At 50.5% G+C, this 26,751-nt stretch overlaps 2 protein-coding genes across 10 annotated transcripts in view; both read right to left on the bottom strand.

The window, feature by feature from the left end:
- Positions 1 to 8,947, bottom strand: part of DGKD (diacylglycerol kinase delta) — a 116,773-nt gene extending 107,826 nt beyond the window's left edge. For 5 of the 6 annotated variants that reach the window (XM_047773796.1, XM_047773797.1, XM_047773799.1 and 2 more), the window contains exon 1: positions 8,773 to 8,939. In XM_047773796.1, the coding sequence (XP_047629752.1) occupies positions 8,773 to 8,928 (156 nt within the window). In that variant the 5' untranslated portion in view covers positions 8,929 to 8,939. Of the gene's footprint in view, positions 1 to 8,772 lie in introns of all 6 variants that reach the window. The other variant, XM_047773800.1, reaches the window with a different exon arrangement.
- A 7,495-nt stretch (positions 8,948 to 16,442) lies between these two features.
- SAG (S-antigen visual arrestin) overlaps positions 16,443 to 26,751 on the bottom strand; it is a 36,875-nt gene continuing 26,566 nt past the window's right edge. Inside the window, exons 12-16 of one of the 4 annotated variants that reach the window (XM_047773792.1) lie at positions 25,887 to 25,964; positions 24,306 to 24,329; positions 22,704 to 22,759; positions 17,682 to 17,694; positions 16,443 to 16,686 (exon numbers count right to left, since the gene is read on the bottom strand). In XM_047773792.1, the coding sequence (XP_047629748.1) occupies positions 16,578 to 16,686; positions 17,682 to 17,694; positions 22,704 to 22,759; positions 24,306 to 24,329; positions 25,887 to 25,964 (280 nt within the window). In that variant the 3' untranslated portion in view covers positions 16,443 to 16,577. Of the gene's footprint in view, positions 16,687 to 17,192; positions 17,584 to 17,681; positions 17,792 to 22,703; positions 22,760 to 24,305; positions 24,330 to 25,886; positions 25,965 to 26,751 lie in introns of those variants that run through there. The other 3 variants (XM_047773795.1, XM_047773793.1, XM_047773794.1) reach the window with 3 other exon arrangements.

Raw genomic sequence — 26,751 nt, 5'->3', positions numbered from 1 at the left:
AAGTTCCCAGGCTAGGAGTCGAATCGGAACTATAGCCACCAGCCTACAACACAGCCACAGCAACACCAGATGCGAGCTGTGTCTGCGACCTACACCACAGCTCACAGCAACGCCAGATCCTTAACCCACTGAGGGATCGAACCTGCGTCCTCATGGATACTAGTCGGAGTCATTTCCACTGAGCCACAACAGGAACTCCCCTTTTCTCTCCTTTCTTGCCATCTTTCAAATTTACAATTCCTTACTATTCAATTTTTCTTGCCTTTTAGCTTAGCCAGCACATCGTCTTTCACAATTTGGGGGCTGCCACACTGCTTACAATATGTATCCCTGGTCTGTCTACATTAATTGGTTCTTTTTCCCGGAAATGCAAGGAAAACTTTAAACAGTTTTATTCAGTTTACCCCCTTTCTGACTTACATACTATTACTATGGATTTTTTTTTTTTTGTCTTTTTGCCTTTTCCAGGGCCACTCCCATGGCATATGGAGGTTCCCAGGCTAGGGGTCAAATCGGAGCTGTAGATGCCGGCCTACGCCACAGCCACAGCAACGTGGGATCCAAGCCTCATCTGCAACCTACACCACAGCTCAGGGCAACGCCGGATCCTTAACCCACAGAGCAAGACCAGGGATCGAACCCACAACCTCATGGTTCCTAGTCGGATTCGTTAACCACTGTGCCATGACGGGAACTCCTGGATTTTACTGCCATATATAGTTTAAACCCAAAGACATAATTTTAAGAGTTAACAATCACTCAGTGTTTGTCACATAGATAACTTTTTGTTGCTCTTCATTCCTTCCTGAAATATTAACCTTTCACCTAAGATCATTTTCCTTTAGCCAGACTCACACAAAACACCCCTTAGCATTTCCTTTACTATGAGTCTGCACACACGAAAACACTGATTTATTTGAAAATGTCTTTATTTTGGCTTTATTTCTGAGGGCTCTTTTGGATGAGTAGAGAATTTGGGGTGAACCATCCATTTCTTCCAGCACTTAAATTTCGGCTGAGCTGCTCCCCTGGTTTCTATTAAGACCACAGCCGTCAATCTAACCGTGGCTCTTCTGAGGGCCATCTGTGCCCCAGTTGCTCTCAGGTCTCCTCTTCATCGGTGGTTTTCAGCTGTTTGATCATGAAGGGATAGGTGTGGTTTTCTTTGTGTTCACAGAGCTACTGACTCCGTGGGTGGCACCTTTTAATAGTTGTGGGAAAGTCTCAGGCATTATCTTTACAAATGTTGTTTCTGCCCAGTTTTCTTATAAAAGACCTTTTCATTGTTATCTCTGACTCCTACCCAGTCTTCTAACTTCTTTTTTTTCCTTTTCGGTAATGTCTCCAGGCTTCCTTGTGGGTATTTTCTTTTGACCTAACTTCTGGGCCACTGAATTCTTTCTTCAGCTATGTCTAATTTAACCTTCCTTTGAGAACTTAACTTTGAGTCTTAACATTTTTCAGTTTTAGAATTTTCATCTGGTTCTTTTTTATTTTCTAGTTCTGTGCCAAAAGTCTCAATCTGGTCTTTCATCTCCTTAAGCACAGTAAGCATAGTTGTTTTAAGGTCTGCATCTGAGACCTACAGCCCCTGTAACTGTGTCTTTTTTAAAAGTCTGTTGTTTTCATTAGTTTTAGCTCATGTGCTCATCTGTTCTCCGCTGTACACGGAACAGAGACCTTACAACACGGCTCGTGAGAACTGCTGGAGCGCTGGATGATGTCATCCCTACAGAGGCCTGAACTTGCTTCTGTCAGGTACCTGGAGACAGGGGCACTCTGGGATTATCTTAAGCAGGTAATCCGTCCCCAGTCCCGACAGGGTGTGAAGCAGGCCCTCTGGAAGTCCTACTTCCGATCCTCCTCATTCCTCGGACGTGGCTTATTGGAATCCCCCAACCCGAATGAAGGGAGCTCACCCACGGCTGCTGTCCTTTGACAGATCGGCCTCTCAGCTTCCCATTCAAGTCTGTATACACCCTCTATGAGTTTCCTGTGGCTGCTCCACAAGCAAGGCCACAGATGGGGGCTTAGACCGCAGAACTTTGTCTCACAGTTCAGGAGACTAGAAGTTGGAAGTCAGGGTGGCAGCAGGACCACACTCCCTCTAAAAGATCCAGGGGAGGTTTTACCCATTACCTCTTCTAGCAGCCACACTTTCTAGTGGTCTGTGACAGCACAGCTCTAACTTCTGGCTCTGTTTTCACGTGGTCTTTCCTGTGTCCAAAACTTCCTCCAAATCATCACCAAAACAGCTCCACACTAACTGTGTGGCTATTACACTGACATTTGTCTTTCTTCAGTATCAGCTCCAGGAGTGTTTTTGGTTGCTGTTCAGGAAGGTACCCCCAGTGCCCAGCACACTGAACAATTTTAAAGTCTCCGCTATTTCCTGAGTTAAACTGAATCTGCGAAATAGGAAACTAACCCCTAGCATATGGTACCCCTCCTAGTATTCAATAAATTAGTTTTTTAAAGATGTTCACTATTAACTGTCTGCAAGATTGAGGGGTTTTTTTTGGGGGGGGGGCGTTGTCTGTTTTGTCTTTTTAGGGTCACACCCACGTCATATGGAAGCTCCCAGGCTAGGGGTTGAATCGGAACTGTAGCCACCGGCCTACACCACAGCCACAGCAACACCAGATCTGAACCGTATCCGAGACTTACACCACAGCTCACAGCAACTCCGGATCCCTAACCCACTGAGAGAGGCCAAGATCGAACCTGCATCCTCATGGATACTAGCTGGGTTCTTAACCCGCTAAGCCACAAAGGAAACTCCGAGGTTTGTTTTTGTAATGCTATTCTAACTTCCAGAAATGGACACTCACTTGGATCAGCTTGAGCTTGAGGGAGAAGGGGTTCAGGGAGATGGCTACTATCTGAGATACAAAAAGTGAACCATCAGACGGAGTTCCTGTCGTGGCGCAGCAGAAATGAATCCAACTAGGAACCATGATGTTGCGGGCTCCATCCCTGGCCTCATTCAGTGGGTTAAGGATCCGGCGTGGCCGTGAACTGTGGTGGTTAAGGATCCGGTGTTGCCACGAACTGTGGTGTAGGCCACAGACACGGCTCAGATCTGGTGTTGCTGTGGCCCTGGCGTAGGCCAGCAGCAGCAGCTCTGATTCAACGCCTAGCCTGGGAACCTCCACGTGCCACTGGTGTGGCCCTAAATGGACAAAAGACAAAAAATAAAATAAAATAAAACAAGGAAAAGAATACATTGTATTAAAAAAAGAAGGGAACCATCAGAAAGACAGAAATAATCATAAGAGCCCTTTACTGAATGCTTATAATAAGCCAGGCACTTTGCCGCGTGTTGTACAGACAGATCACCCCACTTAATTACCATTTCTGTTCTGCAGATACTGAAACTGAGGCTCAGGAACACATACCTAACCTTTCCTGTCACCACTGACTGCCTACCCAACAACTCGTATTTTCCCTGTTTATAGATGAAGAAATCGCCTTTTGAGAGGTTGAGAGGCTGGTTCATGATCACGTGACTCATAAGTAGGTGAACAGGATGTGAATCAACCTCATTCGACACCAAAGTTTAGATTCTGAAACACTGCCACACACTAGCTTTAAAAAACCTTTTAAACCACTTCACACCTGTGGGCATAGCTATCATCAAAAAGACGTAGCTGAGGCCGTGGAGAACCCCAAACTCTCATACCTTGCTGGTGGAAATGGAAGCTGGTGCAGCCACTTTGGAAAACAGTCTGGCAGTTTCTCAAAGATTAAGCATAGAGTCGCCACATGACCCAGCGAATCCACTCCTAAGGATATACTCACACGAAATAAAAATTTATGTCCAATTCCTCAGAAAAGTAAACATAGAACTACCATTTGATCCAGCCATCCCACTCCTGGGCATCTACCCAGAGAAAACCACGACTCACAAAGACACATGTACTCCAATGTTCATTGCAGCACTATTTACAATAGCCAAAACATGGAAACAACCTAAATGTCCATCGACAGAGGAGTGGATCAAGAAGATGTGGTACATATACACAAAGGAATATTACTCGGCCATTAAAAAAAAATGAAATACCAGCATTTTTTGCAACATGGATGGACCTAGAAGCTATCATGCCAAGTGAAGTCAGCCATACAATGAGACACCAACATCAAATGCTTTCACTGACATGTGGAATCTGAAAAAAGGACAGACTGAACTTCTTTGCAAAACAGATGCTGACTCACAGACGTTGAAAAACTTATGGTCTCCAGAGGAGACAGTTTGTGGGGTGGGGGGATGTGTTGGGGGCTGTGGGATGGAAATCCTGTGAAATCAGATTGTTATGATCATTATACAACTACAGATTTTATAAATTCATTTGAGTAATAAAAAGAAAAAAGTTATGTTCACACAAAAATAATGGTCACAGCAGCATTATCCAGAATAGCAAAAAGTGAAAATAACCCAAATGCCCATCAACTGATGAAAATAAAAGGTAATATAGCCATAGAATGGATATTATTCAGCAATAAAAAGAAAAGAAATACTGGCACAGGCTACAACATGGATGAATTCTGAACACATCATACGAAGTGAAAGAAGCCAGAAGTAAAACGCACATACCTCATATTATATTTATGCGAAATGCCCAGAATCCGCAAATCCATAAAACAGAAAGCAGGTTAGTAGCTGCCTAAGGTTTAGAGAAGGGGGAGGAAATGGGAAGTGAATGCTAATGGTTATGGGTTTCTTTTGGGGGTGATGAAAATGTCCTAAAATTGACTGTGGTGATGGTCGCAGAACCGTGAATATGCTAAAAACCACTGAACTGCACACTTTAAATACATGAGCTGTGTGGTGGGAATATTACCTTAATAAAGTTTTAAGACTTTTACAACTTGAACCTTTTACTAAATTTCTCCTAGTCTTCATTTCACAATGGAAAAAAAGCCCTTTAACACACAAAGTTAAAAATTTTAACTATTTGAAAATTTGTAAATAAACTCCATTTTAACTGATACGGCCAATATCACACAGAATCACACTATACCTTTTTTTTTTTTTCTTTTTGGTCTTTTTAGGGCTGCACCTACAGCATATGGAAGTTCCCGGGCTCCCAGGCTAGGGGTGGAATCGGAGCTGCAGCTGCCGGCCTAGGCCACAACCAGGGCAACACTGGATCCAAACCACATCTTCAACCTATGCCACAGCTCACCTCATGGACACACGGGATCCTTAAGCCACTGAGCAAGGCCAGGGATCGAGCCCACATTCCCACTGAGCACAAGAGGAGCTCCTTACGCTGTTCTTTACTCAAATTTCAAAATACCTTAAAACGTGATAGTGAATTAACATACCAGTGTATTAGCTCCATTTTCTTTTTCCAGGCTAGCTATGTGGTCCTATAGAATCACTACTGTGGGAGAGTTCCCGTCGTGGCGCAGTGGAAACGAACCTGACTAGGAACCATGAGGTTGCAGGTCCGATCCCTGGCCTTGCTCAGTGGGTTAAGGATCCAGTGTTGCCGTGAGCTGTGGTGTAGGTCACAGATGCGGCTCGGATCTGGAGTTACTGTGCCTGTGGCATAGGCCAGCAGCAACAGCTCTGATTAGACCCCTAGCCTGGGAACCTTCAGGTGCCGTGGGTGCGGCCCTAAAAAGACAAAAAAAAAAAAACACTACTGTGTACTACGGTAAGGAAATGAGATAAAGGAATGTATTTGCTGGGAACAGTTAGAACCTGTGAAAATATCAGACATACATGAAATGCTAAATAAACGACCATTTCTATCTACACATGTATGCTACAAGCTTGGACAAAAGCTTTAAAAAGAACCTCACAAACTATAAAGACTTATTTGGCACTTGGTAAGCTTCTCTTTACACATGTTATCAAGGTCTTGTTTCGCAGAGTCTGGTCCGTGGACCAGCAGCGGCAGCATCCCCTGGGAGCTGATAAATGCAGAATCTATTCAACCAGAATCTGCATTTTAACGAGATCCCCAGGGGATGTATCTGCACAAGAAAATTTGAGAAGCCCTGTCATAAGATACTTCCTTTTCTTTTCCCATTAAGACAGCTCGAGCTAGCCCTGGCCTAATATTTCAGAAGCTTGACATACATTCAGCTCTGGTCCTGGGCCAGCTTGTCCTCAGTTCCGTTCCCCACTCTTCCGCTCTATTCCAAATTGCAGAGGGGCTGATCCCTGCAGGCAGGTTTCCCAAGCAGGAGGGGGCATGAGGTGCGTCTCCAGCAGCAGCTGTGACCTCTCGAGGCTCCAGCTGTGTCTCCCCGCCGTGACCCAAATGGTTCTGGCCTCCAGCGAGTGGGAGCTGCTGCTCCCCAGGTCTGATCCGGTGCCGCCTCCCAGGGACCTCTGGCTCAGGGTGGCAGTGGTTTCCTGTTTGCTGCCTCATCGCAGAGTTGCCTCACTGAGCACTGTTTGCATTCTCAAGTCGTCCTCACCTGCGCGACCACTACCCTACAGTGAACTCCCTGTGTTTCAAGTATTTACAATGGGTGGGTCCTTCTTTGAACTCCAAATGATACCTCATAGGTACCCTTGTGACTACTGCTCCGGTGCACCTTTACCAGGGGAATTTGCTCCACGGCTCATCTGCTATAAAAGGGGAAGGGAGGGCGAGAGGGACTGGACTCTACTGCGCACAGAGTAAACCGCATATCCCATCAATCTCTAAACAAGCCAAAAGAAAAATCAGCCTTAAGCTATTTGTACAACAGATGTGACTGTATTCAGGAACTTAAGTCCTCGGGGTGTATTTTTAACACTCTACCCATCACTCCTCCTCAACCAGAACAGCTGGTACAGCAGCTATTGTTTTAAGAGGAGGAAAAAAAAACAAAAAAACAAAAACCTCCTAAAGAACAGAATTCTGGACAAACACTGGAATCTCTGAGAGGGCAAATCTTAGTAACAACTGTACATCACATGATCTACCCCATACTCAACACATACCAGGCTTGCCGACCAAGCAACAGGAGACAACAACTCCTATCAGTACCATCGGGGCTACTTAGAGATCTTTCTAAAAGCCACATCTGACCCAACACTCTCATGCTTTGTATAACCCTCTGTGGCTCCCTCTTGCCCAAGGCCAAAAACCCAACTCCAGGGCTCTGCTTTCAAAATCCAGCCAATCTACCTTTTCCTCAATCCAGCCTTTTCCTCATTCCTCTCAGCCTGACCTATGCACCTTCTGACCATTCCCAGGTGTGCCTAAACCTGCAGATTCAACATCCAAACCTGTAGATACCACAGCGTCACCTACTCAACCTGACAAACTCATTCCCTCAAGATCCTGCCTTACAGGGGCCGACCTCCTCATTCCTGCCCCTGAGGGGAGTTGGACTCTTGGTCCTCCGGGATTCCACAGCACTTTCTAGATCATACCGTCAGGTGCACAGGTGCTCAGGCTGTGAAAGCCCTAAACGGAGAAACCGCCTTCCACCTCGCAATCCTGACCGTGGTTCAGCGCCAGACCCACAGTTACTACCCGTGACACAGTTACCCCCTGGCCAAGTCACCTCACCTCTCCACCTCCACTTCCATAAGGAGATGACAGGTAACACCCCGCACAATGGGTTATCACCAGTGCAAAATGAGTTAGCCCATGTAAAGGGCTGTAAAATTAACCCAAGAAAAATGGCAGGCACAAAGGAGGCCTTAGAGACTTGCTATCATTATAATTATTACCAGACAATGACTGTTCCGCCTGGAACAAAGGTGTTCAACACCCACGTGCTGAATAACTGGAGCGCTTCACAACAAATCTGTACCTAACTTAGGACCAAAGATTCTCCCACCCGAGGTATCAGAGGCTGCCCCAACATACAGCAAGCAACGGCTCCCACGGTACAAGTACCGGCCGAACTCACTGGCCCTGGAGGAAAAGCGCACTGCAGCAGGAGGAGAAAGTCTGTGCCAGCTGGATCCGCCCGGGCTGCCCACAGACCCAGCCTGCCCTCAGCCACCTGTCCAACCACCTGCCTGTGGAAGCCGTGTGCTAACGGGGAGGGCTCACCCGCAGCAAAACCCCAGAGCAGTTTGCAACAGAAACCGCAATGGGAAAACAAAGGGTGCAACTTTACTCTTGCAGAAAGGAAATGCGTCTTTCTGCCGCTAATACTTCGCGTCTGGAGTTCTCCATGGAGAGAGAGGTGCCAAGCGGGTGTGCAGCCAGGGCCAGCCCCTTCTCCCCGCTTTCCCGAGGACGAGAGAGACCGTCACAGAACCGCATGCCTGCCTTTTCCCCGCACGAAAAGCCACCGGAGGGGAGGGGAGGGAAGGGAAGAGCCCCCACACCCGGGTCCAATTGAATGTCTCAGGGGACCACAGGTGAAGGCAGGGCACCCGGCGGGAAAGAGCCCGATGGGACCTCCCAAATGTGCAGAACCCGGGTCGGGGAGCGCTCGCCGGTGGGGCGCAGCCAGGAGCCCCCATTCTGGCGCGCTCGGCCCCCCGCCTGCAGGCCTGTCCCCCCGGCCCTCGCGGCCCACCCAGCCGAGCGCCCAGCCCGCCCGGCCCCGCGCGGCGCCCACCTGCGCCCCGGCCCGGGGTCCCCGCCGCCCGCCGCCGCCGCCGCCCCGCCGGGGGGGGCGCGCTCAGCCCGGACGCCCGGCCCGTTACCCCGCGGAGCGCGCTCCGTCCCGGCAGCGGCCCCCGACGGGACCCTAGGCCGGGCCGGGCCGGGCCTGGGCGGCTGCTCCGGCCGGACTGCGGGCCTCACGGGGCTGCCGCGGCGTGAGGGGCGCGCGCCCGGGCCGCCGCCGCCGCGAGCTCACCTTCTGGCGGATCTGGCCGGACGTGGACACCTTGCGGATGAGCTTCTGCGGGGAGCCGGGCTCCGCCTCGGGCTCGCTGTCGGACGACTCCTCGGGCGGCGGCGGCGGAGGCGGCTGCGGCGGACCCGGCGGAGGGGCGCCCGCCGCCGCCGCCATGCTGCCGGGCCAGCGCGCGCACAGCGGGCGGGGGCGGGGGCCAGGGCGGGGGCGGGGCCTGGAGGGGCGGGGCCGGGACAGCGGTCTCCCGCTCCGCCCCTCCGCGCCCCCTGCCGGCCGCGCGCGCGGCCGGAGTTGGCGCCGCGCCCGGGGCCCTTTGCTCCCTCCCGGGGCGGCCGGGCACCTGGTTTTAGCCTCTGTTTATTGTCTTCCTGGGACACAATTTGTGGTGGTGTTTTATTTCTGTGCTTATTTTTTTAATCTTTGATCGCCCCTTCAAGAATGTAAGTGACCCCCAGGCGGCCCGGGACCGTGTCTTTCTTGCCCTGCCTTGTGTCGCCAGCATCTAAACAGCATGCTGACATTTGGTAGTTAGTTGCACGATAAACAGTTCGGGAAGTGGATGAGTGCGTGAGCGCACGAAAGAAAAAGTACTTGGGACAGGCCTCCGGGATGCCGGAACAGACACGATTCCATCTGAGAAGGCTCCCTGGAGAAAAAGATGTTTAATGAGAGAAAATGCGAGCGGGAGTTATCCCTAACCAAGGAACCCTGTTCTAGGCCAAGAGGCGAAGTCCTGGAGGCAAAGAAAGAGCACGTCTTTAGAAAAAAGGGAAACTGTAGCCCAAAGGAAGGAAAATGCTTGAAGAGGTGAGCCTGGGGGCGGGCAGCTCAGCCTGGGCTTTGCAAAGCTGATAAGGAGTTTGGTCTTTTAGGCTGAGTCCTAAGAGCACCAGGAAGCCCTTGAGGGATCTTAATCCTGGGCGGGGCTGGGTCACAACGCTGAGGCCTGGGATCCGGGCTTTGAAGTAACCGGGGCAGGTGTCTGCCCTGGATTAATGGGAAGGGAAGCAAAGATAGAGAAGTGGGAAGGGGAGTGATGGCTAGCAGGAGGCCATGGCAATTTGAGATAAGCCCCTCCTTCCCACCTAAGACCGCTGGACCGTGAGTGGGTGGAGCCCTGGCTGGGAGGAAGAGGGGTGCCCTTGGAGTTGAGATCAGCTGAGTCTTGGCTGCCCCTCTGAGACATCCAGGTGGAGAAAGGTTGGGTGCCAGCGCTGCCCATTAGCCACACGGGCTACTTCAATTTCAGTTAATTAAGATTAAATTTTCAGTTCCTCGATCACACTTGCCACCGTTCAACTGCTCAGTAGCTGCCTATGATTTAGCAGCTACCACACCGGACGGCACAAATAGAGACTATTTCCATTGCCGAGGAAAGTTCTGCAACTCAGGAGAATAGCGATGACGCCCATATCCTAACCACTGGGCACGTGCCAGACCCTTGACCAATCCACACGCAAGTCCCCCCAGAGCGAGCTCGGTGGTCTGATTCTAGAGGTGGAGACTCTACAACTTGAGGTTGGGAAACCTCCCCCAAAGAATGCAAGAGAGGCAGAATTTGAACTTGGACCATGTGATTCCCAAGCCCTTGACCCTTCAGGGGAAGGCCTCCCAGGAAGCCGAGAGGAGCCTATAGGAAGAAAGAGGAGAGAAGGGTCTTGTTGTGGGCTGACCTGTGTCTCCCCGACACCCATGTGTTGAAATCCTAACCCTCTAATAGCTCAGAATGTGGGCATATTTGGAGACAGGGTCTTCGAGGAGGTAATCAAGCTAAAATGGGGAATCTAATCCCATACAACCAGTGTCCTTATAAGAAGAAATTTGGATGCAGACAGGCTCAGAGGTAAGACCGTATGAAGACATGCAGAGGAGCCATCTACAAGCCAAGGAGAGAGGCCTCAGAAATTGGACCCTGGAGTTCCCATCGTGGCTCACTGGTTAAGGAACCCAACTAGTATTCCTGAGGACACAGGTTCAATCCCTGGCCTCGCTCAGTGGGTTAAGGTTCTGGTGTTGCCATGAGCTGTGGTGTAGATCGCAAATGCGGCTCGGATCCAGTGTTGCTGTGGCTGTGGTGTAGGCCGGCAGCTGCAGCTCTGATAAAACCCCTGGCCTGGGTACTTCCATATGCCACAGGTGCAGGCCTAAAAAGACAAAAAAAAAAGGAAAGAAAAGAAAAAAGAAAAATAGGAAGAAATCAAACCCTGCCGACAGCTTCATCTCAGACTTCTGGCCTCCAGAATTGTGAGAAAATCAATTTCTGTTGCTGAAGCTCCAGGTGTGTGGTACTTTGTCATGACAGCAGGAAGAGACTAATAAGGGCTCCGAGGGGAGGGTATCTTGCTTCTCCACAGAGACTAGTGATTTTTGTATCAGTCCATTATAAATACAGTGTGATACCGAAGTGCAAAACCCTGGGGTTGTGGGGGAGGGGGAGGAGCTGTACCGGGGGAGAAAGAGTTAACTGTCTGGGGTGTCAGGGAAGGCTCTTCAAAGGAGAGGTGACCCTAGCAGGGTTGGGAGCTTTGACTAGAAAGGCTAGGAGATGGAGAGAATTTTCCAGGAAAACATGAAGACTAGGCAGGAGACTACTAGGGAAGTTGGGAGGATGACAAGGGATTTCGATTGGCCGGTGAGCCAAGGGTGAGGTTGTGGGGAGCAGCTGCACCAGGACCCAGAGCGGCCTCTGTCCCCTCAGGAGCAAGGACTTTATCCCCTGGGCACCAGGGCCCCTGGAGAGTTTTAAAAAAGCAGGGGACCTAATGCATCCGGACAGAGAGTGATGCAGAGGAGAAAAGACTAGAAACAGAGAGGGCATTAAAAAGCGATTTAGGAAGTTCCTGTCGTGGCGCAGTGGTTAATGAGTCTGACTAGGAACCATGAGGTTGTAGGTTCGAGCCCTGGCCTTGCTCAGTGGGTTAAGGATCCGGTGTTGCCGTGAGCTGTGGTGTAGGTCTCAGACATGGTTCGGATCTCGCATTGCTGTGGCTGTGTTGTAGGCCGGCTGCTACAGCTCCGATTCGACCCCTAGCCTGGAAACCTCCATATGCCACAGAAGCGGCCCAAAGAAATAGCAAAAAGACCAAAAAAAAAAAAAAAAACAATTTAGCAATCCAGGCAATGCTGATTTGGGCCAGAATCGAGGAGGCAGTTCTGGGGATGGAGAGAGGAGGCGACAGACAGGAGACACGGCAGAGGGAAGCAAAGGGACCAGCTGCTGCTGGTCAGGAGATTAGGGAGCAGGATGAGCCAGGGTGCCTCCCAGATGCGGGGCTTTCAAGGGGAGGATGAAGAAGATGAACTCGGTTTGGAGCAAACTGCACTTGAGGTGCCTGAGTGTGCTGTTAGTTACACCTGCTAGATGCTCACGGGACACCTGGGTTCCCGAATCCATCATTTTAGAGGTGAAAAGCCAAGGCCATGAACACAAACACAAGGGAGAGTTAAGAGGTAGAAGCAGTGGCTGGATAGGAATCTATCTGCAATTATGAAAAAGCACTAGAAATTGTCACAGCCAAGGAAAGGTGACAACTGGATGTCCTGCGGGATCTTGGAACAGAAAAAGGAATTTAGGCAAAAACTAAGGAAACCTGGGAGTTCTCCAGTAGCCCAGCGGGTTAAGGATCTGGCGTTGTCTCTGCTGTGGTGTGGGTTTGATCCCTGGCCCAGGAACCTCCCCATGCCGTGGGCCCGGCCTAAAAGAAACAACAAACAACAAAAACCAAACCAAAACAAAAAAAAAAAAAAACGAAGGAAATCTGAGTAAAGAATGGGCTTAAGTTTAATAATAACCTGTCAGTATCGATTCAGGGTGGCAAATGTACCATCCTAATATAAGGTGTTAATAACTTAGGAGAAGCCGGGTGTGGGAGAACTCGCTGTACTTTGCCACTTTTCTGTAAATCTAAAACCAGTTGAAAATTAAAAAGAGGCTTTTTTAAAGTGCATTCGGCTTAGTAAGAACTATATTATGTTCTTAAGTCAGAGGAACATAACTGACATATTTTCTCTGATGAGCGAAGAAGCCTTTGTGTTCCGCGGTGGCTGCGGGCGCTGTTCACCCCGGCGGGCGCCTCTTTCCCGAGTGAGTCACGCCATGATTCATCCATCACAATAGCTGCTCCCCGAGTTCACCCCCCCTTAAGGGCATATCAAAGTGGCAGTAATAACACCCTTCACATCCAACCTAATCTTTCTCCTCGACCTGTCAGCGTGGAAGTGCACCTCCCGTCAAAAAAAACCGCTTCGTGTTCGGCTAGATAAACGATGCCCTTGAAAACATGGGCATAATCTTATGTTAGCCTGAACTGCGCTTATGATTGATATCCGGAGCAGGACACTTCTTTACTGTGTGTGGCATAGAGTTTTCCTGCCGCCAGGCACGGTGTCAACCCAATACCACCCCCAACCATTTCCAAACATGCCCACCTCTGGGCCCTCGAAGTCCGACCCCAAGGATCAGTAAACTAAATCCTTGGAGCCAGAACACTAGACTGGGAGGCAGGCAGTAAAAAATGTTGATGGAATAGGAAAACAGACACCCTGAAAAGAAGTTAGCTACACGCAATAAAATTGTAGAGAATTAAATGCACACATGCATACACATACACACACACCCCAAACGAGTGCAAGTACAACAGGGGAAATCTGAATAAGATGGGGGGGATTACATGAATGTCAATATCCCGGCTGCGGTAGCAGCTAGAGCTTTGCAGGATGTTACCCGTGGGGGATCTCTCCGAACGCTTTCTTAGAACTGCATGTTAATCTACAATTATCTCAATAATACTTTTTTTTTTTTTTTTTGGTTTTTAGGGCTGTAATTGCAGCATATGGCAGTTCTCAGATTAGGGGGTCGAATTGGAGCTACAGCTGCTGGCCTGCACCACAGCCACAGCAATAACAGATCTGAGCCGCATCTGCGACCTACACCACAGCTCATGGCAATGCTCAGTTGCCCACCCACGGAGCAAGGCCAGGGACCGAACCTGGATCCTCATGGATACAAGTTGGATCCCCTTCCGCTGAGCCACAATGGGAACTCCTCAGTAATATTTTCAACTTAAAAAAAAAAGGCCTAAGGAGTTCCCGTCGTCGTGCAGTGGTTAACGAATCCGACTAGGAACCATGAGGTTGCGGGTTCCATCCCTGGCCTTGCTCAGTGGGTTAAGGACCCGGCGTTGCCGTGACCTGTGGTGTAGGTCACAGACGAGGCTTGGATCCCGCGTTGCTGCGGCTGTGGCATAGGCCGGTGGCTACAGCTCCGCTTAGACCCCTAGCGTGGGAACCTCCACATGCCGCGGGAGTGGCCCCAGAAAAAGGCAAAATTAATTAATTAATTAAGTTTAAAAAAAGCTTAAGAGCAGCCACTGGTGAGTCAAAAATGCTAATCCCCCCTTCCTCCACCCTACCCCCCCCCCAAATCTCAGGCATACTCAGCATTCGAAGGTGAGCAAAATTCTGGTTATAGACTCAAGGAAACCAAAATTCGAGTCTTAATTCCGACTCTCTCTAGCTGTGTGACCTTGGATAAGGTACATAACCTCTCTGAATGGCCCTTTTCTCATGTAATAAGTGGGAACAAGACCAACCTACAAGCATGGTTAGAACGATCAGCTGTAACCTGCGAAGTGCCTAGCACAGGCAGGTGCGCGGTAAAGAGCAGCGACCCCCCTTCTCCAGCCCTTTGCTTGCAGAACATTGCAAAACTCCGTCCCTTTCTCCATGCAGCACCGCCAGCTCCTTTGCACCCTGTTTCTTCCGCTGCACCTACCTAGAAAATCCGGGGCTGCACACGCAGCGTGCACACGCACCTCCTGCCTCCTGACACTAGGGATCTGCACGCTGAGCAGACACAAGGCCTCTCTCACGCAGGCTCAGGATGGCTTCCACGTCCCACTGGGGGCAGCTGGCGGCTCACTTCCTGCTCCCACCTCCACGCCCTTGCAGGGTGGCCAGCTGCAGGTCGTAAACGAGCCAGCACTCAAAAGTCTACGAGTCAGGCGTTTGGGAACCAAAATAACCTGGAGGGCCCAGGCTGTTCTGGCCTCAGGTCTCCAGGGACTGGCCCTCCAGCTCTTCTCTCTGCTCTCACACCCACTCGGTTTAAAAGATTGGGCCTACTACCACCCACCCTGGCTTAGGATATCCTGGGGTCAAGCAAAGCAACCAGCAGGCCAGTTCTCTCACCAGGCCCTTGCCCAGGGTCTCCAGTAGGAGCCAACTATAGCTGGCCTATGGGCTTTGGAGGTGGGAGCGCAGCAGAGGGGCTCAGATCCCCAGGGGAACCTGCTGTTGCCTCCTGCGCTGATCAGCTCTGTCCTGAGAGAGGGGGTTGGGCTGGAGTGGAAGCCTGCTGTTCCCCCAGCACCAGCACAGGAGAAAAAACGCAGGAAGTTGTGTCTGACTCTGCAAACCTATAGACCAAAGGCCCAGCTTTTTGCCTTTTTTTTTTTCTCTTTTTAGGGTCGCACCTGCCAGCATATGGCATTTCCCAGGCTAGGAGTCAAATCAGAGCTACAGCTGCTGGCCTACACCACAGCCACGGCAACGCCAGATCCTTAACCCACTGAGCAAAGCCAGGGATCAAACCTGCATCCTCAGGGAGACATCGCTGAGCCCCAAGAGAAACTCCTATTATTATTCTTCCTTCTCCAGAAGTGAATTCTCATCCCTGTCAATATCAGAGGGCTTCAAATTCAACACTCAAGTTCAAATCCAACACTCAAGTTCAAATCCAGCTTTGTGCGTGCAGGAGCCCCAAGGTTCCCAAGTGGAGCTTCTGGTCTAAATCCCTGTCCCCAGGGCACAGACCAGCCTGGAATGCCGCTGAACAAATCCAGATGTGGGAGCCTTGGTATGCATGGAACCCATGCTGTTTCCAGCCCTCTGCCACTGCTCTTGGTCCTGGAGACCTGACCCCAAGAGTCCAGCCCACACAGGACCCCTCCCATTCATCCGCACACCTCCTGTGAGTGGGTTAAACTGAGCGGCACTCTCCAAACCCCGTTTTCCTAGTCCCTGGAAGCTCGGACCAGAACCTGCACATCCTCCGAGCCCCTCCGTGGCCACCAAGAGAGCAGGTCAGTCTCTCTGCCATTGTTAGCAGGCCCCAGGTGGGGGTACCACGGGCCAAGGAGGGGACTCTGAAGGACAGGGCCCTGGCAGCATCTCAGTCGCGCCTCCTTCTTCGGCTCCGCCTTCCTTCTGGAAGCGAGTATCCCCTCCCCCCCCTCGAGGCCCAATCTCAGTGAAGACAGTCTGACGGAGAAGCCCATCTGGCTCGCAGTGAACCCCCTCTCCCGGGACACCCATTCCTAGGGTTGGGCTCTGCCATCGCTGGCCATGGAGCATCCATCCAGAAGCTGGGTCAGTCCACGGCCCTGTTTGTCTCAGGAGGCCCTTCGGGTGCCCTGGAGCTAGGTTTGCTCCTGTCATTAGACACACTGCCCCCCCCCCCACCAGTTACCAGGGCAACAGCTTGGGTCCCTGGAGAAAACCTGGGACACACCAGTCCCCACCAGGGGAGACACTGATTTCAGGATGCTTTCTGGCCTCGACGGGCCAGCACGGAGCCTCCTTTCTAGACGCTACCCTGCCCCCGCCCCAGACTCAGCTTCCACGTTGGTGCTGCCCCTCGGCCTCCCCAACAAGTCAGCCTGACTCACCACCAGGGCGTAAGAGACAAACTTTATTTCTGTGAGAAGACCCGCACTCTGGGATTCAGCACAACTAAAGGGTTGCATGCAGGGCGCTGGGGCCACGCTGCTAAGGACCCCGCAGCCCGTGGCCCGGGGCCGACCTCTTCACTCATGAGCCGCTGCCTCCTGGTCTGTCTTCTCTTCCTTAAGTTCTCCTGCATCTTTCAGATTTTGGCGAGCAAATTCCTCAAAAACAAAATTTTCATCCTGAAAACTAAAATAAAAAACAAAGAACATTTTGATCATGGCATGTTCTTTGAAGCTTGCAGCGCAATTTTGAGGCAAACAGGATCCTTGATCTTCCTCTTGCAATAGGAGCTGATGGAGACTTTTCTACATGACGGCACGTGAAACAATGCTTTTCTCCTCGCAGCTTTTCATGTCAAATCTCTTTTAACAAACGAAAACAAGGCAACCCACAGAGCAGACATATATGATGCCCAGGACAACCGTGTCTGTCCGTCTGCCTGTGTTGAGGGCCGAGTGGTGGGTGTGGTTTACGTCTGTGTTGGTGTGTACACGTGTGTACACGCCCCAGAACGAGGGAGCAGGGGAAAACCGGGGCCTCAGCCGGTGCTGAGAGCATGGGCTGTGGACTTGGGGTTTGTACTTGTCTTGTGCAGGTCTCAGCCTATCAGTAACCAATGTTATGGTTAAACTGGCCCTTGTGGTTCTTATAATGATTGCAAGACGCCCTTCAGCAATAACCATCCAGAAACGTTGAGAAAATAAAGGTTTATTACTTACAGGATCTGGAAATTACACAGCACACCTGGGGCCACACCACCAGGTCGTGGGTGAAAGTGGGAGAGAGACCTTGCGGAGGGGCCTGGGGCTCCGCATGTTTATTGGGGTTGGGGCGCTGGGGCCTAGGGTTTCCAGGGTTCACTCTGCTGGTGCATGTAAAACAGAAGACTGGGAATTTAAAGTCCAGAAAGACTAAAAACAAGGGACTCAAAAGATCTGCTATTGAAATCAACCAAGATCTCTCAACCAAGGGAGCCTCAGTGGGGGGAGAAGGCCGGGCTCTGATCTAGTCCTTGGCTGGCCAGCGTTGAAGTGGACGCCTCTTTGAAGTGGATGCCTCGGCAATCAAAGCCGAAATCAGGAACTTGCATTACAAAAAAGAAAAAAGACACAACTGTCATGGCTCACACGACAGCTGCGGTGGAGGAAGTCACAGAGTGGGGAGCTCAGGGCAGCCCTTACCTGTCCATGGCCTCTGCCAGCAGGGGAGGAAGGAGAGAGAGCCGTTAGCATCGGTCTTGTCTGCCTGGAAATTCTCTTCCTTCTTTAGGGGACTTTGCAGGATAAAAGGCCTAGATATATGCGTTTTATGAGAATTGCATGTCATTCCTACTTCTTTGCCATTTCCCACTCTGAGGGTCATTTCTTCCTGCATTTTTTTGGGGTGGGGGTGCTTCTTAGGGCAGCATTCATGACATATGGAAGCTCCCAAGCTAGCGGTCGAATCAAAGCTGCAGCTGCTGGCCTACACCATAGCCACAGCAACACCAGATCGGAGCCGTGTCTGCAATCTATACCACTGCTCACAGCAACGCTGGATTCTTAACCCACTGAGTGAGGCCAGGGATCGAACCCATGTCCTCACGTCCTCATGGATACTAGTCAGGTGTGTTACCGCTGAGCCACAGAGGGAATTTCCTCCTGCATTTTTAACCATCTCTTCCTTTAAAATGTGCCACAACAACCTTCACCTGGCAAATGGAACAAGCCACAAGCTCACCTCCAGGGCGCTGTTCCCCATTAGGCTTACCCCTCTGAGGCTGTGTGTCTCTTTTCACAGCATTTCTCCCTGTGTCCTCTGGACACTGTAGAGATCAGAGTCCCCAGGAGCTGTCACAACCCACACTCCAGGCCCATTTTCCACATCTGGCGCTCTAGGAGTGAGTCCTGGGACTTGACCTCGAACCAGTACCCCAGTGGCTGGGGTGGGCACTGAAGCTTGAAAGCCACTCTCTGGCTCTTCAGGGAGTTTTATTTCTTTGTTAACACATTGATCTTTTGGAAGGGGTTGGGTTGGGTTATATTTTCATGTTTATTTTGCAGACCCACAATAATTACTAATTATTTGAGACTTAAAAAAAATTTTTTTTTTGTCTTTTTGGGGCCGCACCCAAGGCATGAGGGAGTTCCCAGGCTAGGAGTTGAATTGGGGCTGCAGCAGCCAGCCACCGCCACATCCAAGTCACATTGCAACCTACACCACAGCTCAGGACAATGCCAGATCCTTAACCCACTGAGCCGGGCCAGGGATAGAACCCTGTCCTCAGGAATACTTGTTGGGTTCGTTACTGCTGAAAGACAAGAGGAACTCCTGTTTTTTTTTGTTTTTGTTTTTGTTTTTTTTAGCTTTCTGCTGCCCATGTAGTAAAGTATTGGTGTACACACATACACACCCATGGGGAGCCAAGAAGAGCGAAGTGAGGCTACACAACGCCAGAGACTTTGGGGAGCTCCGTGGTGGGGGGTAAGCCACTGCCCATCTGGAAAGTAGTATGGGGAGGGAGGGGTCTGTGTGGGCCCCTAACCCCCAGGGACCCACAGAGAGGCTGACTCAGCAAAACAAGGCTGGGCAAGGACCCCCCTGGACCCCCACGGGGTGAAGCATAAAGTTATACCAACTGGGACCATCAGCCTTGAAGAGAATCAAATTAGCACCTGCATCTGTAGGGATGCTCTCGACAGGGACAGCGAGAACATGGCAGCATTTCTCCAGCACTTCCTACCTATAGATTCCTGGGCCCCTGGCCTGGGAGCGCTTCTTATTTATTTATTTATTTATTTATTTATTTATTTATTTATTTATTTTTTGCCATTTCTTGGGCCACTCCCATGGCATATGGAGGCTCCCAGGCTAGGGGTCTAATTGGAGCTGTAGCCGCCGGCCTATGCCAGAGCCACAGCAACGCAGGATCCGAGCCACGTCTGCAACCTACACCACAGCTTAGGGCAACGCCGGATTCTTAACCCACTGAGCAAGGCCAGGGATCGAACCCGCAACCTCATGGTTCCTAGTCAGATTTGTTAACCATTGAGCCACGACGGGAACTCCTCTGGGAGTGCTTCTTAACTCCAACTTATGCTTTCTCTGGAGTTCCCATTGTGGCTCAGTGGAAACAAACCTGACTAGCATCCATGAGGATGCAGGTTCAATCCATCCCTGGCCTCAATCAGTGGGTTAAGGACCTGGCGTTGCCGTGAGCTGTGATGTAGGTCACAGACGTGGCTCAGATCTAGCGTGGCTGTGGCTCTGGCATAGGCTGGCAGCTGCAGCTCCGATTAGTTCCCTAGCTTGGGAACCTCCACGTGCCATGGGTATAGCCCTAAAAAAAGGCAAAAAAAAGAAAAAAGAAAAAAGAAAGAAAGAAAAAGGTGTAAGCATGCATCTGTGACTAAAACTTGGTGATTCATAAATCTCTGGAAATCATAATTTCGAGGCCATGGAGTGATATGTCCTTTCTCCCTGAAATATCGCAGTATGAAAGATCATTGTTTTAGTGGGGTTTTTTGGCTATACTTGTGGCACATGGAAGTTTCCAGGCCAAAGACTGAACCCATGTTGCTGCTGCAGAGACAATGCCAGATCCTTATTCCACTGCACCAGAGTGGGAACTCATAGTGTTTTTTTGGCTGTGACTGTGGCATGCAAAAGTTCCCAGGGCCAGGGATCAAACCTGTGCCACAGCAGCGGCCCAAGTCACAGCAGCGACAACACTAGATCCTTAACCCACTGAGCCACCAGGGAATTCCTCATTGTTTTCGTCTTGATGTTAGAATATGTTCAATATAAAGCCATAATGACTAGAACACGAAAAATGTCATACCCAGAACAGGAACCACTCCACTTTCCCCAAGCGAAGTCATAAAGTCTGTTTACAGCTCCAGAAAACAATCTGACATAAACTATGACATCTCCCCAGGTCAAAGTTTTTAAACAGCCTCTTAAAATGTCCTTGAAAGGGACCAGAATGCAACTCAATCTCACAGAGTTAAAAATAGTGTTTTAATGATACAAACATAAACCAATAAAAAAAAATGTGGGTTAGACTGCATTTTTTTCCCCCAAGGGAAGGTTTTGGCAAAGCACATTGAGGATTTGAATCCAAAAGATCTGAAAGAGCTACTTTGAGACAAAATACTTTTGAGACAAAGCCAAAACGAATACGGGGGCTCGTTCTAATGTTTAAATGCCATTTCACTATCAATATAGAAAAGATTTTTATAGGAGTTCCCATCGTGGCACAGTGTAAACAAATCCAACTAGGATCCATGAAGTTGTGGGTTTGATCCCTGGCCTCACTCAGTGGGTTAAGGATCTGGCGTTGACATATGCTGTGGTGTAGGTCACAGACTCGGCTCGGATCCCACGTTGCCGTGGCTGTGGTGTAGGCTGGCAGCTGTGGCTCCGAGATTCAACCTCTAGCCTGGAAACTTCCATATGCCGTGAGTGTGGCCCTAAAAAGCCAAAAAAAAAAAAAAGAAAAAAAAGAAGAAAAAGAAAAGATCTCTATGAAGTATAAGAAAAAGGAAACCCGTTTGTTGACACCACTTTTACTTAAAATATTCTTAAATAGAGTTCCCATTGTGGCTCAGTGGTTAACAAATCCGACTCGGAACCATGAGGTTGCAGGTTCGATCCCTGGCCTCGCCTAGTGGGTTAAGGATCCAGTGTTGCCGTGAGCTGTGGTGTAGGTTGCAGATGAGGCTTGGATCCCGCATTGCTGTGGCTGTGGTGTAGGCCAGCAGCTGCAGCTCCAATTTGACCCCTAGCCTGGGAACCTCCATATGCTGCAGTAGTGGCCCTAGAAAAAGGCAAAAAGACCAAAAAAAAAAAATCTTAATTACTGTAACATGGAGGGTTTTCATCCAGACAGGTGCTTCGTTCTTTCCTGTCAACTAAGCCATCTGAACACACAGTGAGGAACTTGTCCTCAGAATTTCTGAGGTTACACCTACATTACTTTTGCTGCTTCATTTATCGGTTTCAAAAAGCTGTACTGAGATCAAATTCGCAAACCACACAATTCCCTTAGTTACATGTACAGTCCCATGGTTTGTACTTTGCTCCCAGAGCTGCACAACCATTGCTTCATTTTTTTTTTTTTTTTTTTTTTGCTCATTTTAGGGCCACACCTGCAGCATATGGAAGTTCCCAGGCTAGGGGTTGAATTGGAGCTGTAGCCGCCGGCCTATACCACAGCCACAGCAACACACAATCTGAGCCACGTCTTCGACCTACACCACAGCTCAGGGTAACGTCAGATCCTTAACCCACTGAGCGAGGCCAGGGATGGAACCCGAGGCCTCGTGGATACTCGTCGGTTCATAACCCACTGAACCACGGCGGGAACTCCAGCTTCCTTTACTTTTAACATCCACACAAGAGCCAATTCAAAGGAGCCGAGGTATTAGGTACTCAGCCTGACCCCCTTTTATAGTACTTTCTGTGTTCTCATCATAATTGCCCCTGTCAGAGGTACTCTTCTAAATGCCTGTTACTGTTTCCCAATGAAATGCAAAAGCCTCGGGCTGTCAAATTCAATTTTCACCCAAATTTTCTTTAAATCTAAATCCTGGTCAGAGTTCCTGTCGTGGCACAGTGGTTAACGAAACTGACTAGGAACCATGAGATTGCAGGTTCGATCCCTGGCCTTGCTCAGTGGGTTAAGGATCTGGCGTTGCCGTGAGCTGTGGTGTAGGTTGCAGACACGGCTCGGATCTGGCATTGCTGTGGCTCTGGCGTAGGCCAGTGGCTATAACTCTGATTAGACCCATAGCCTGGAAATCTCCATATGCTGCAGGAGCAGCCTTAGAAAAAGGGAAAAAGACAAAAACAAACAAACAAACAAACAAAAAATTCCAGGTCTGTTCCCAGCAAAGCTTCTGCTTTTAAACCATTCTTGATAAAAACCTGATGAAAGATAAAGAATAGAAGAAAAAAAAAAAAAAAAAGAAAGAAAGCAAAAAAATAGGAAAAAAAAAAAAGATGAAACCTGATGAGACAGTCTGCATTCAAGCAGGGATGGTCCCTCCAACACACGTTCACCTGGCCCGTGACCTAGAACCCAGCCCTGGTTCTGGGCGGGCCCAGGCACCAGAAGGTGGCTGGAATGCTCAGAGGTGGGGTCAGGGAAGACTAGCAGCAACTAGATACTAAATCCTCGAGCGGCCAAGGACGAGAGGAAGCCAAGACCGTGCGAGACTGACCTGGGTCCTCGGGCTGGGGGTGCATGAGGCGGAACGGCACCTCAGTGGCCACTTCGCTAGAAAAAGAGAACGCAGAGCAGTGAGAACGCAACTGTAGGTCACCCGGCTGAGAGCTCTGTCTGCAGATCTTCTCCGAAGCTCCCCAGGCCCCAGCCGAACGGCGCTCAGTGAGGTTCAAACCAAAACAAACCAGAAATCAGGAAGTGGTCAAGCAGGAATGTTAAGTGTATTCCCTGGAATGTGGTCCAGAAACTCCACTGGCCCAAGACGGAGGCAACTGGGATTTCTCCATCCCCTTCCTCCTGGGTATTGGTTTTAGAGACGTGATAATGTGGGGAGAGGAGAGATGACACCCCTGAGAAAGGCCCGTCTTGATAAACAAAACAGCCTTTGCAAAAATGCAACGATGTTTTGCACGTGAGATCTGGGCAGTGCTGGCGTGTTGGGGGCCAGGCACACCGAGACTTGCTGAGAGCAGAACAGGGATGAGCAGAGTCCACCAGATGCCAGGAGCTAAAGGGCTTTGAGGAGACTTGGAAGGTACACACCAGCAGGAAGGCCAGGAGTCAGGAAGCGGCAGAAAGGCCACCTGGACACGGGAAGGATTGGAAGGGAAGTGGAAAAGAAGGATCGCTCCTTGCTTCACCCTGGACCCACCGCCTCCCACTCCGGGTCACGGCTTCCGTCAAAGCACACGTGTTGATGAGGCGCTCTTGGTGGACCCGCGTGCCGATGGGGCTTGGAGAGAAGGCGCACCCTGAGGACCACGTGACGGGTGATGCAGGGGTCGGTGAAGGAGGGTGAAGGGCAGTGCCTGCCTCACACATGTCTTCCCTGCTGCCTCTTTGTGCCTGATTTGTAAGGCTGCTACCACTATTCACGGGAGCCTAAAGGTGGAAACAACTCAGGTGTCTACCAGCTGATAAGGAGTATTTTTCGTCCAAGAAAAAGGAATGAAGTGCTAACACAGGCTACAATATGACCTTGAAAACATGAGGCCAGGTCACAAAAGGACACATATTGTCTGCTGCCATTTATATACATATCCAGATCAGGCAAATCTACAGAGCTAGAAAGCAGCTCAGAGGTTGCCGGAGACTAAGGAAAGGGGAAAGTGGGAGAGATGGCTTAACAGGTCCGGGGTTTCCTTTGGGGGGTGAGAAAAATGTTAGAGGAGCTGAGCTCGGTGACAGCAGCAGTGGCCCGGCACTGCATATGCCCTCAACGCCACAGAACTGCGCACTTGCAGATGGTTCAAATGGTAAACTTCCCATCACGTATATTTGCGTGCATGCGTGCACACACACACACACACACACACACACACACAGCAGCTGCATGGGGTGTGCCAGTTTTCCGAGTGTGTGTGTATGTGTGTCCTTACCCAGGTACAGGCTCAGCTATGGTCTCAAAGCCTCGCACATATTAGCCAAGGTTTGGGGGTGCACTTGGGAGGCGGGGAGACGGGGGGGGGGCAAGTCTCCTAATAGGGCCGAGCATGGCTGCCAGGAAACCTGATTTCCCCGTCACTCTTTCGAAGCCCAGATTTTCTCCTTTTACATCCTGGAACCAAGCAGCGAAGGAAGGTGATGAGAGGCTTACCTGGAGGTGAGCTCTCCCAGGAGGCTAGAAAACACAAAAGCAAACAGGGCTGTGGTGACCGTCCATGGGCCAGACGACCTTACTTCCCATTACTCAGAGGCGGGACACGTCCCCATCACATCCCTCACTCACACCTGGCAGGATCTTTGCACACGCACCCCCCCCCCTTTTTTTTTTTTTGCTTTTCAAGGCCGCACTTGCGGCATATAGAGGTTCCCAGGCTAGGGGTCCAATTGGAGCTGCGGCTGCTGGCCTACACCGAGCCACAGCAACGCAGGATCTGAGCCGTGTCTGCAACCTACAACACAGCTCACGGCAATGCCAGATCCTTAACTCACTGAGCAAGGCCAGGGATCGAACCCACAACCTCATGGTTCCTAGTCAGATTTGTTTCCCCTGCACCACGACGGGAACTCCCACTCCCCTTTATAGTCAACTCAACTATTCCTCTCTCCTTGTGATGTTTCATCTCTTTCTCAAGTGGATGGATCAGTTACAAAGAAGAACCATGTAGGCTCATTCCTAATGTTCAAAATAAACCCAGCCCAGAATTTCTCTCCTGGCCACAAAGGTCACTGTAAAATACCTGTTATTCACTCACATGCTATCTTGTTTTAGCTCCTCTCAGAGAAAATGAAAGAAAACACTATACACTTTGAAAAACAGGACAAATCCACGCATTGTGTCAACGAAGTTTGCAAAATCAACCCATGCTCTTCTTTGTTGCCCCATCCAAAATTTGGGGACCTCCTCATCCGCTTAAACTTATGGAATATATGCCTGGATTTGCCTTTTTTTGTGTGTGTCTTTTTCCAGGGCCGCACCCATGGCATATGGAGCTTCCCAGACTAGGGGTCCAATCGGAGCTGTAGCCACCGGCCTACACCAGAGCCACAGCAATGCAGGATCCAAGCTGCGTCTGAGACCTACACCAGGGATCGAACCTGCAACCTCATGGTTTCTAGTCAGATTTGTTAACCACTGAGCCATGTTGGGAGCTCCTGGATTTGCTTTTGATGGCTAAACTACCCAAGGCTCATCAATATAGAAGGCCAGAGCCTTTGGCAATGGATTTTTTTTTTTTTTTTTTGCATTTTAGGGCCGCACTTGCGGCATATGGAGGCTCCCAGGTTCGCAGTCAAATCTGAGCTGCAGTTGCCGGCCTACACCACAGCCACAACAACGCCAGATCTGAGCCACGTCTGTGACCTACACCACAGCTCACAGCAACGCCAGATCGTTAACTCAGTGAGTGAGGCCAGGGATCTAACTGCGTCCTCATGGATGCCAGTCAGATTCGTTTCCACTGCACCACGACGGGAACGCCTGCACACCCATCTTTGCCGAGCGGTACCAATACTGAACCTACTGTGTGGTCTGCTCGTCTTCCTTTTCCCCTCATGTTGTGTGAGACGGAATTGTGACACTTGACACATAGAATCTCCCCTAAACTCTCCTTAGCAGTGAGTAGGATTCGTGGGCCTTTCCTGCTTCCTGTCTCCCGGTCATGCAGGAAAGTGAGGATGCAGACTGCTGATGGCCGGGACAGAGCGGACAGAGCCCTGATGCTTGGACACTCACCCAGACACCGTGAGCTGCACCTTGACCTGGTAAGACACCAGGATGCCCATGACGGTCTTGTCCATGCCTTCCTTCATGCTGCTCAAAGAGACGAGAAACAGAGGGATGCAGGGGGCGGCAGGAAGCCAAGGCTGGACGAGTGACCCCCCCCCCCCACCTCCCGGCTCTTGAGAGGGCATCGTCTCCAGGAGCCTGGGTCATTGGGCTCTGCTGTGTCCTCACTGTCCGGGGCGCTGGAAGGCAGCCCTGATGCCTGGTGGACAAGGGGCTCTGGGTGAGGGGGTGGGCTCTGCTCTGCCGCTAACTGACCCCAGGGCCTTGGCTGGCCTCTCATTCTGGCGGAACCTCAATTTCTTTATCTGTGAAATGTGTATAAATTCACTTTCTTCACAAAAGCATGGGGAGAATGACGTGTTTATAAACTACTCCATGAACCACAAAGCATCTTTGTGAACGCAATTCGCTCTTGTTGATGCTGTGACGCCTGCATCCTTGAGAGTGTGGACCTATGGGTCTCTCTCCCGGAGCTTCCCAGACGTGCTTTCGAATCTAACACATCAACACAGCATCCTGGGAAAAATCCTCGGAAAATCCTGTGACTCTCAGGATCCTGCTTCTGGCCCAGTGTTTGCTGGTCCCACCATTCATCTCTGAACCACGGGGGCCACGGAGGGCAAACAGAGAGCTCTTCCCAGGAGCCCTGCCTGGAGGTGACCACTGGGCCGTGGAACGCATGGGAGGCGGTGGGGTGGGGGCAGGAAGGTGCAGAGGGCGGTGAGGGGCCTCAAGCCTGGGCGGCAGTTCCGTGAGGCTCAGCAGCAGACACGCTGACGGCACAGAAACCTGGGAGCGTGGTGAGGCTCGG

Source organism: Phacochoerus africanus, chromosome 3 (assembly GCF_016906955.1).
Source record: "Phacochoerus africanus isolate WHEZ1 chromosome 3, ROS_Pafr_v1, whole genome shotgun sequence".
Lineage (NCBI taxonomy): Eukaryota > Metazoa > Chordata > Mammalia > Artiodactyla > Suidae > Phacochoerus > Phacochoerus africanus.
This window is presented reverse-complemented; position numbering and strand designations above follow the sequence as displayed.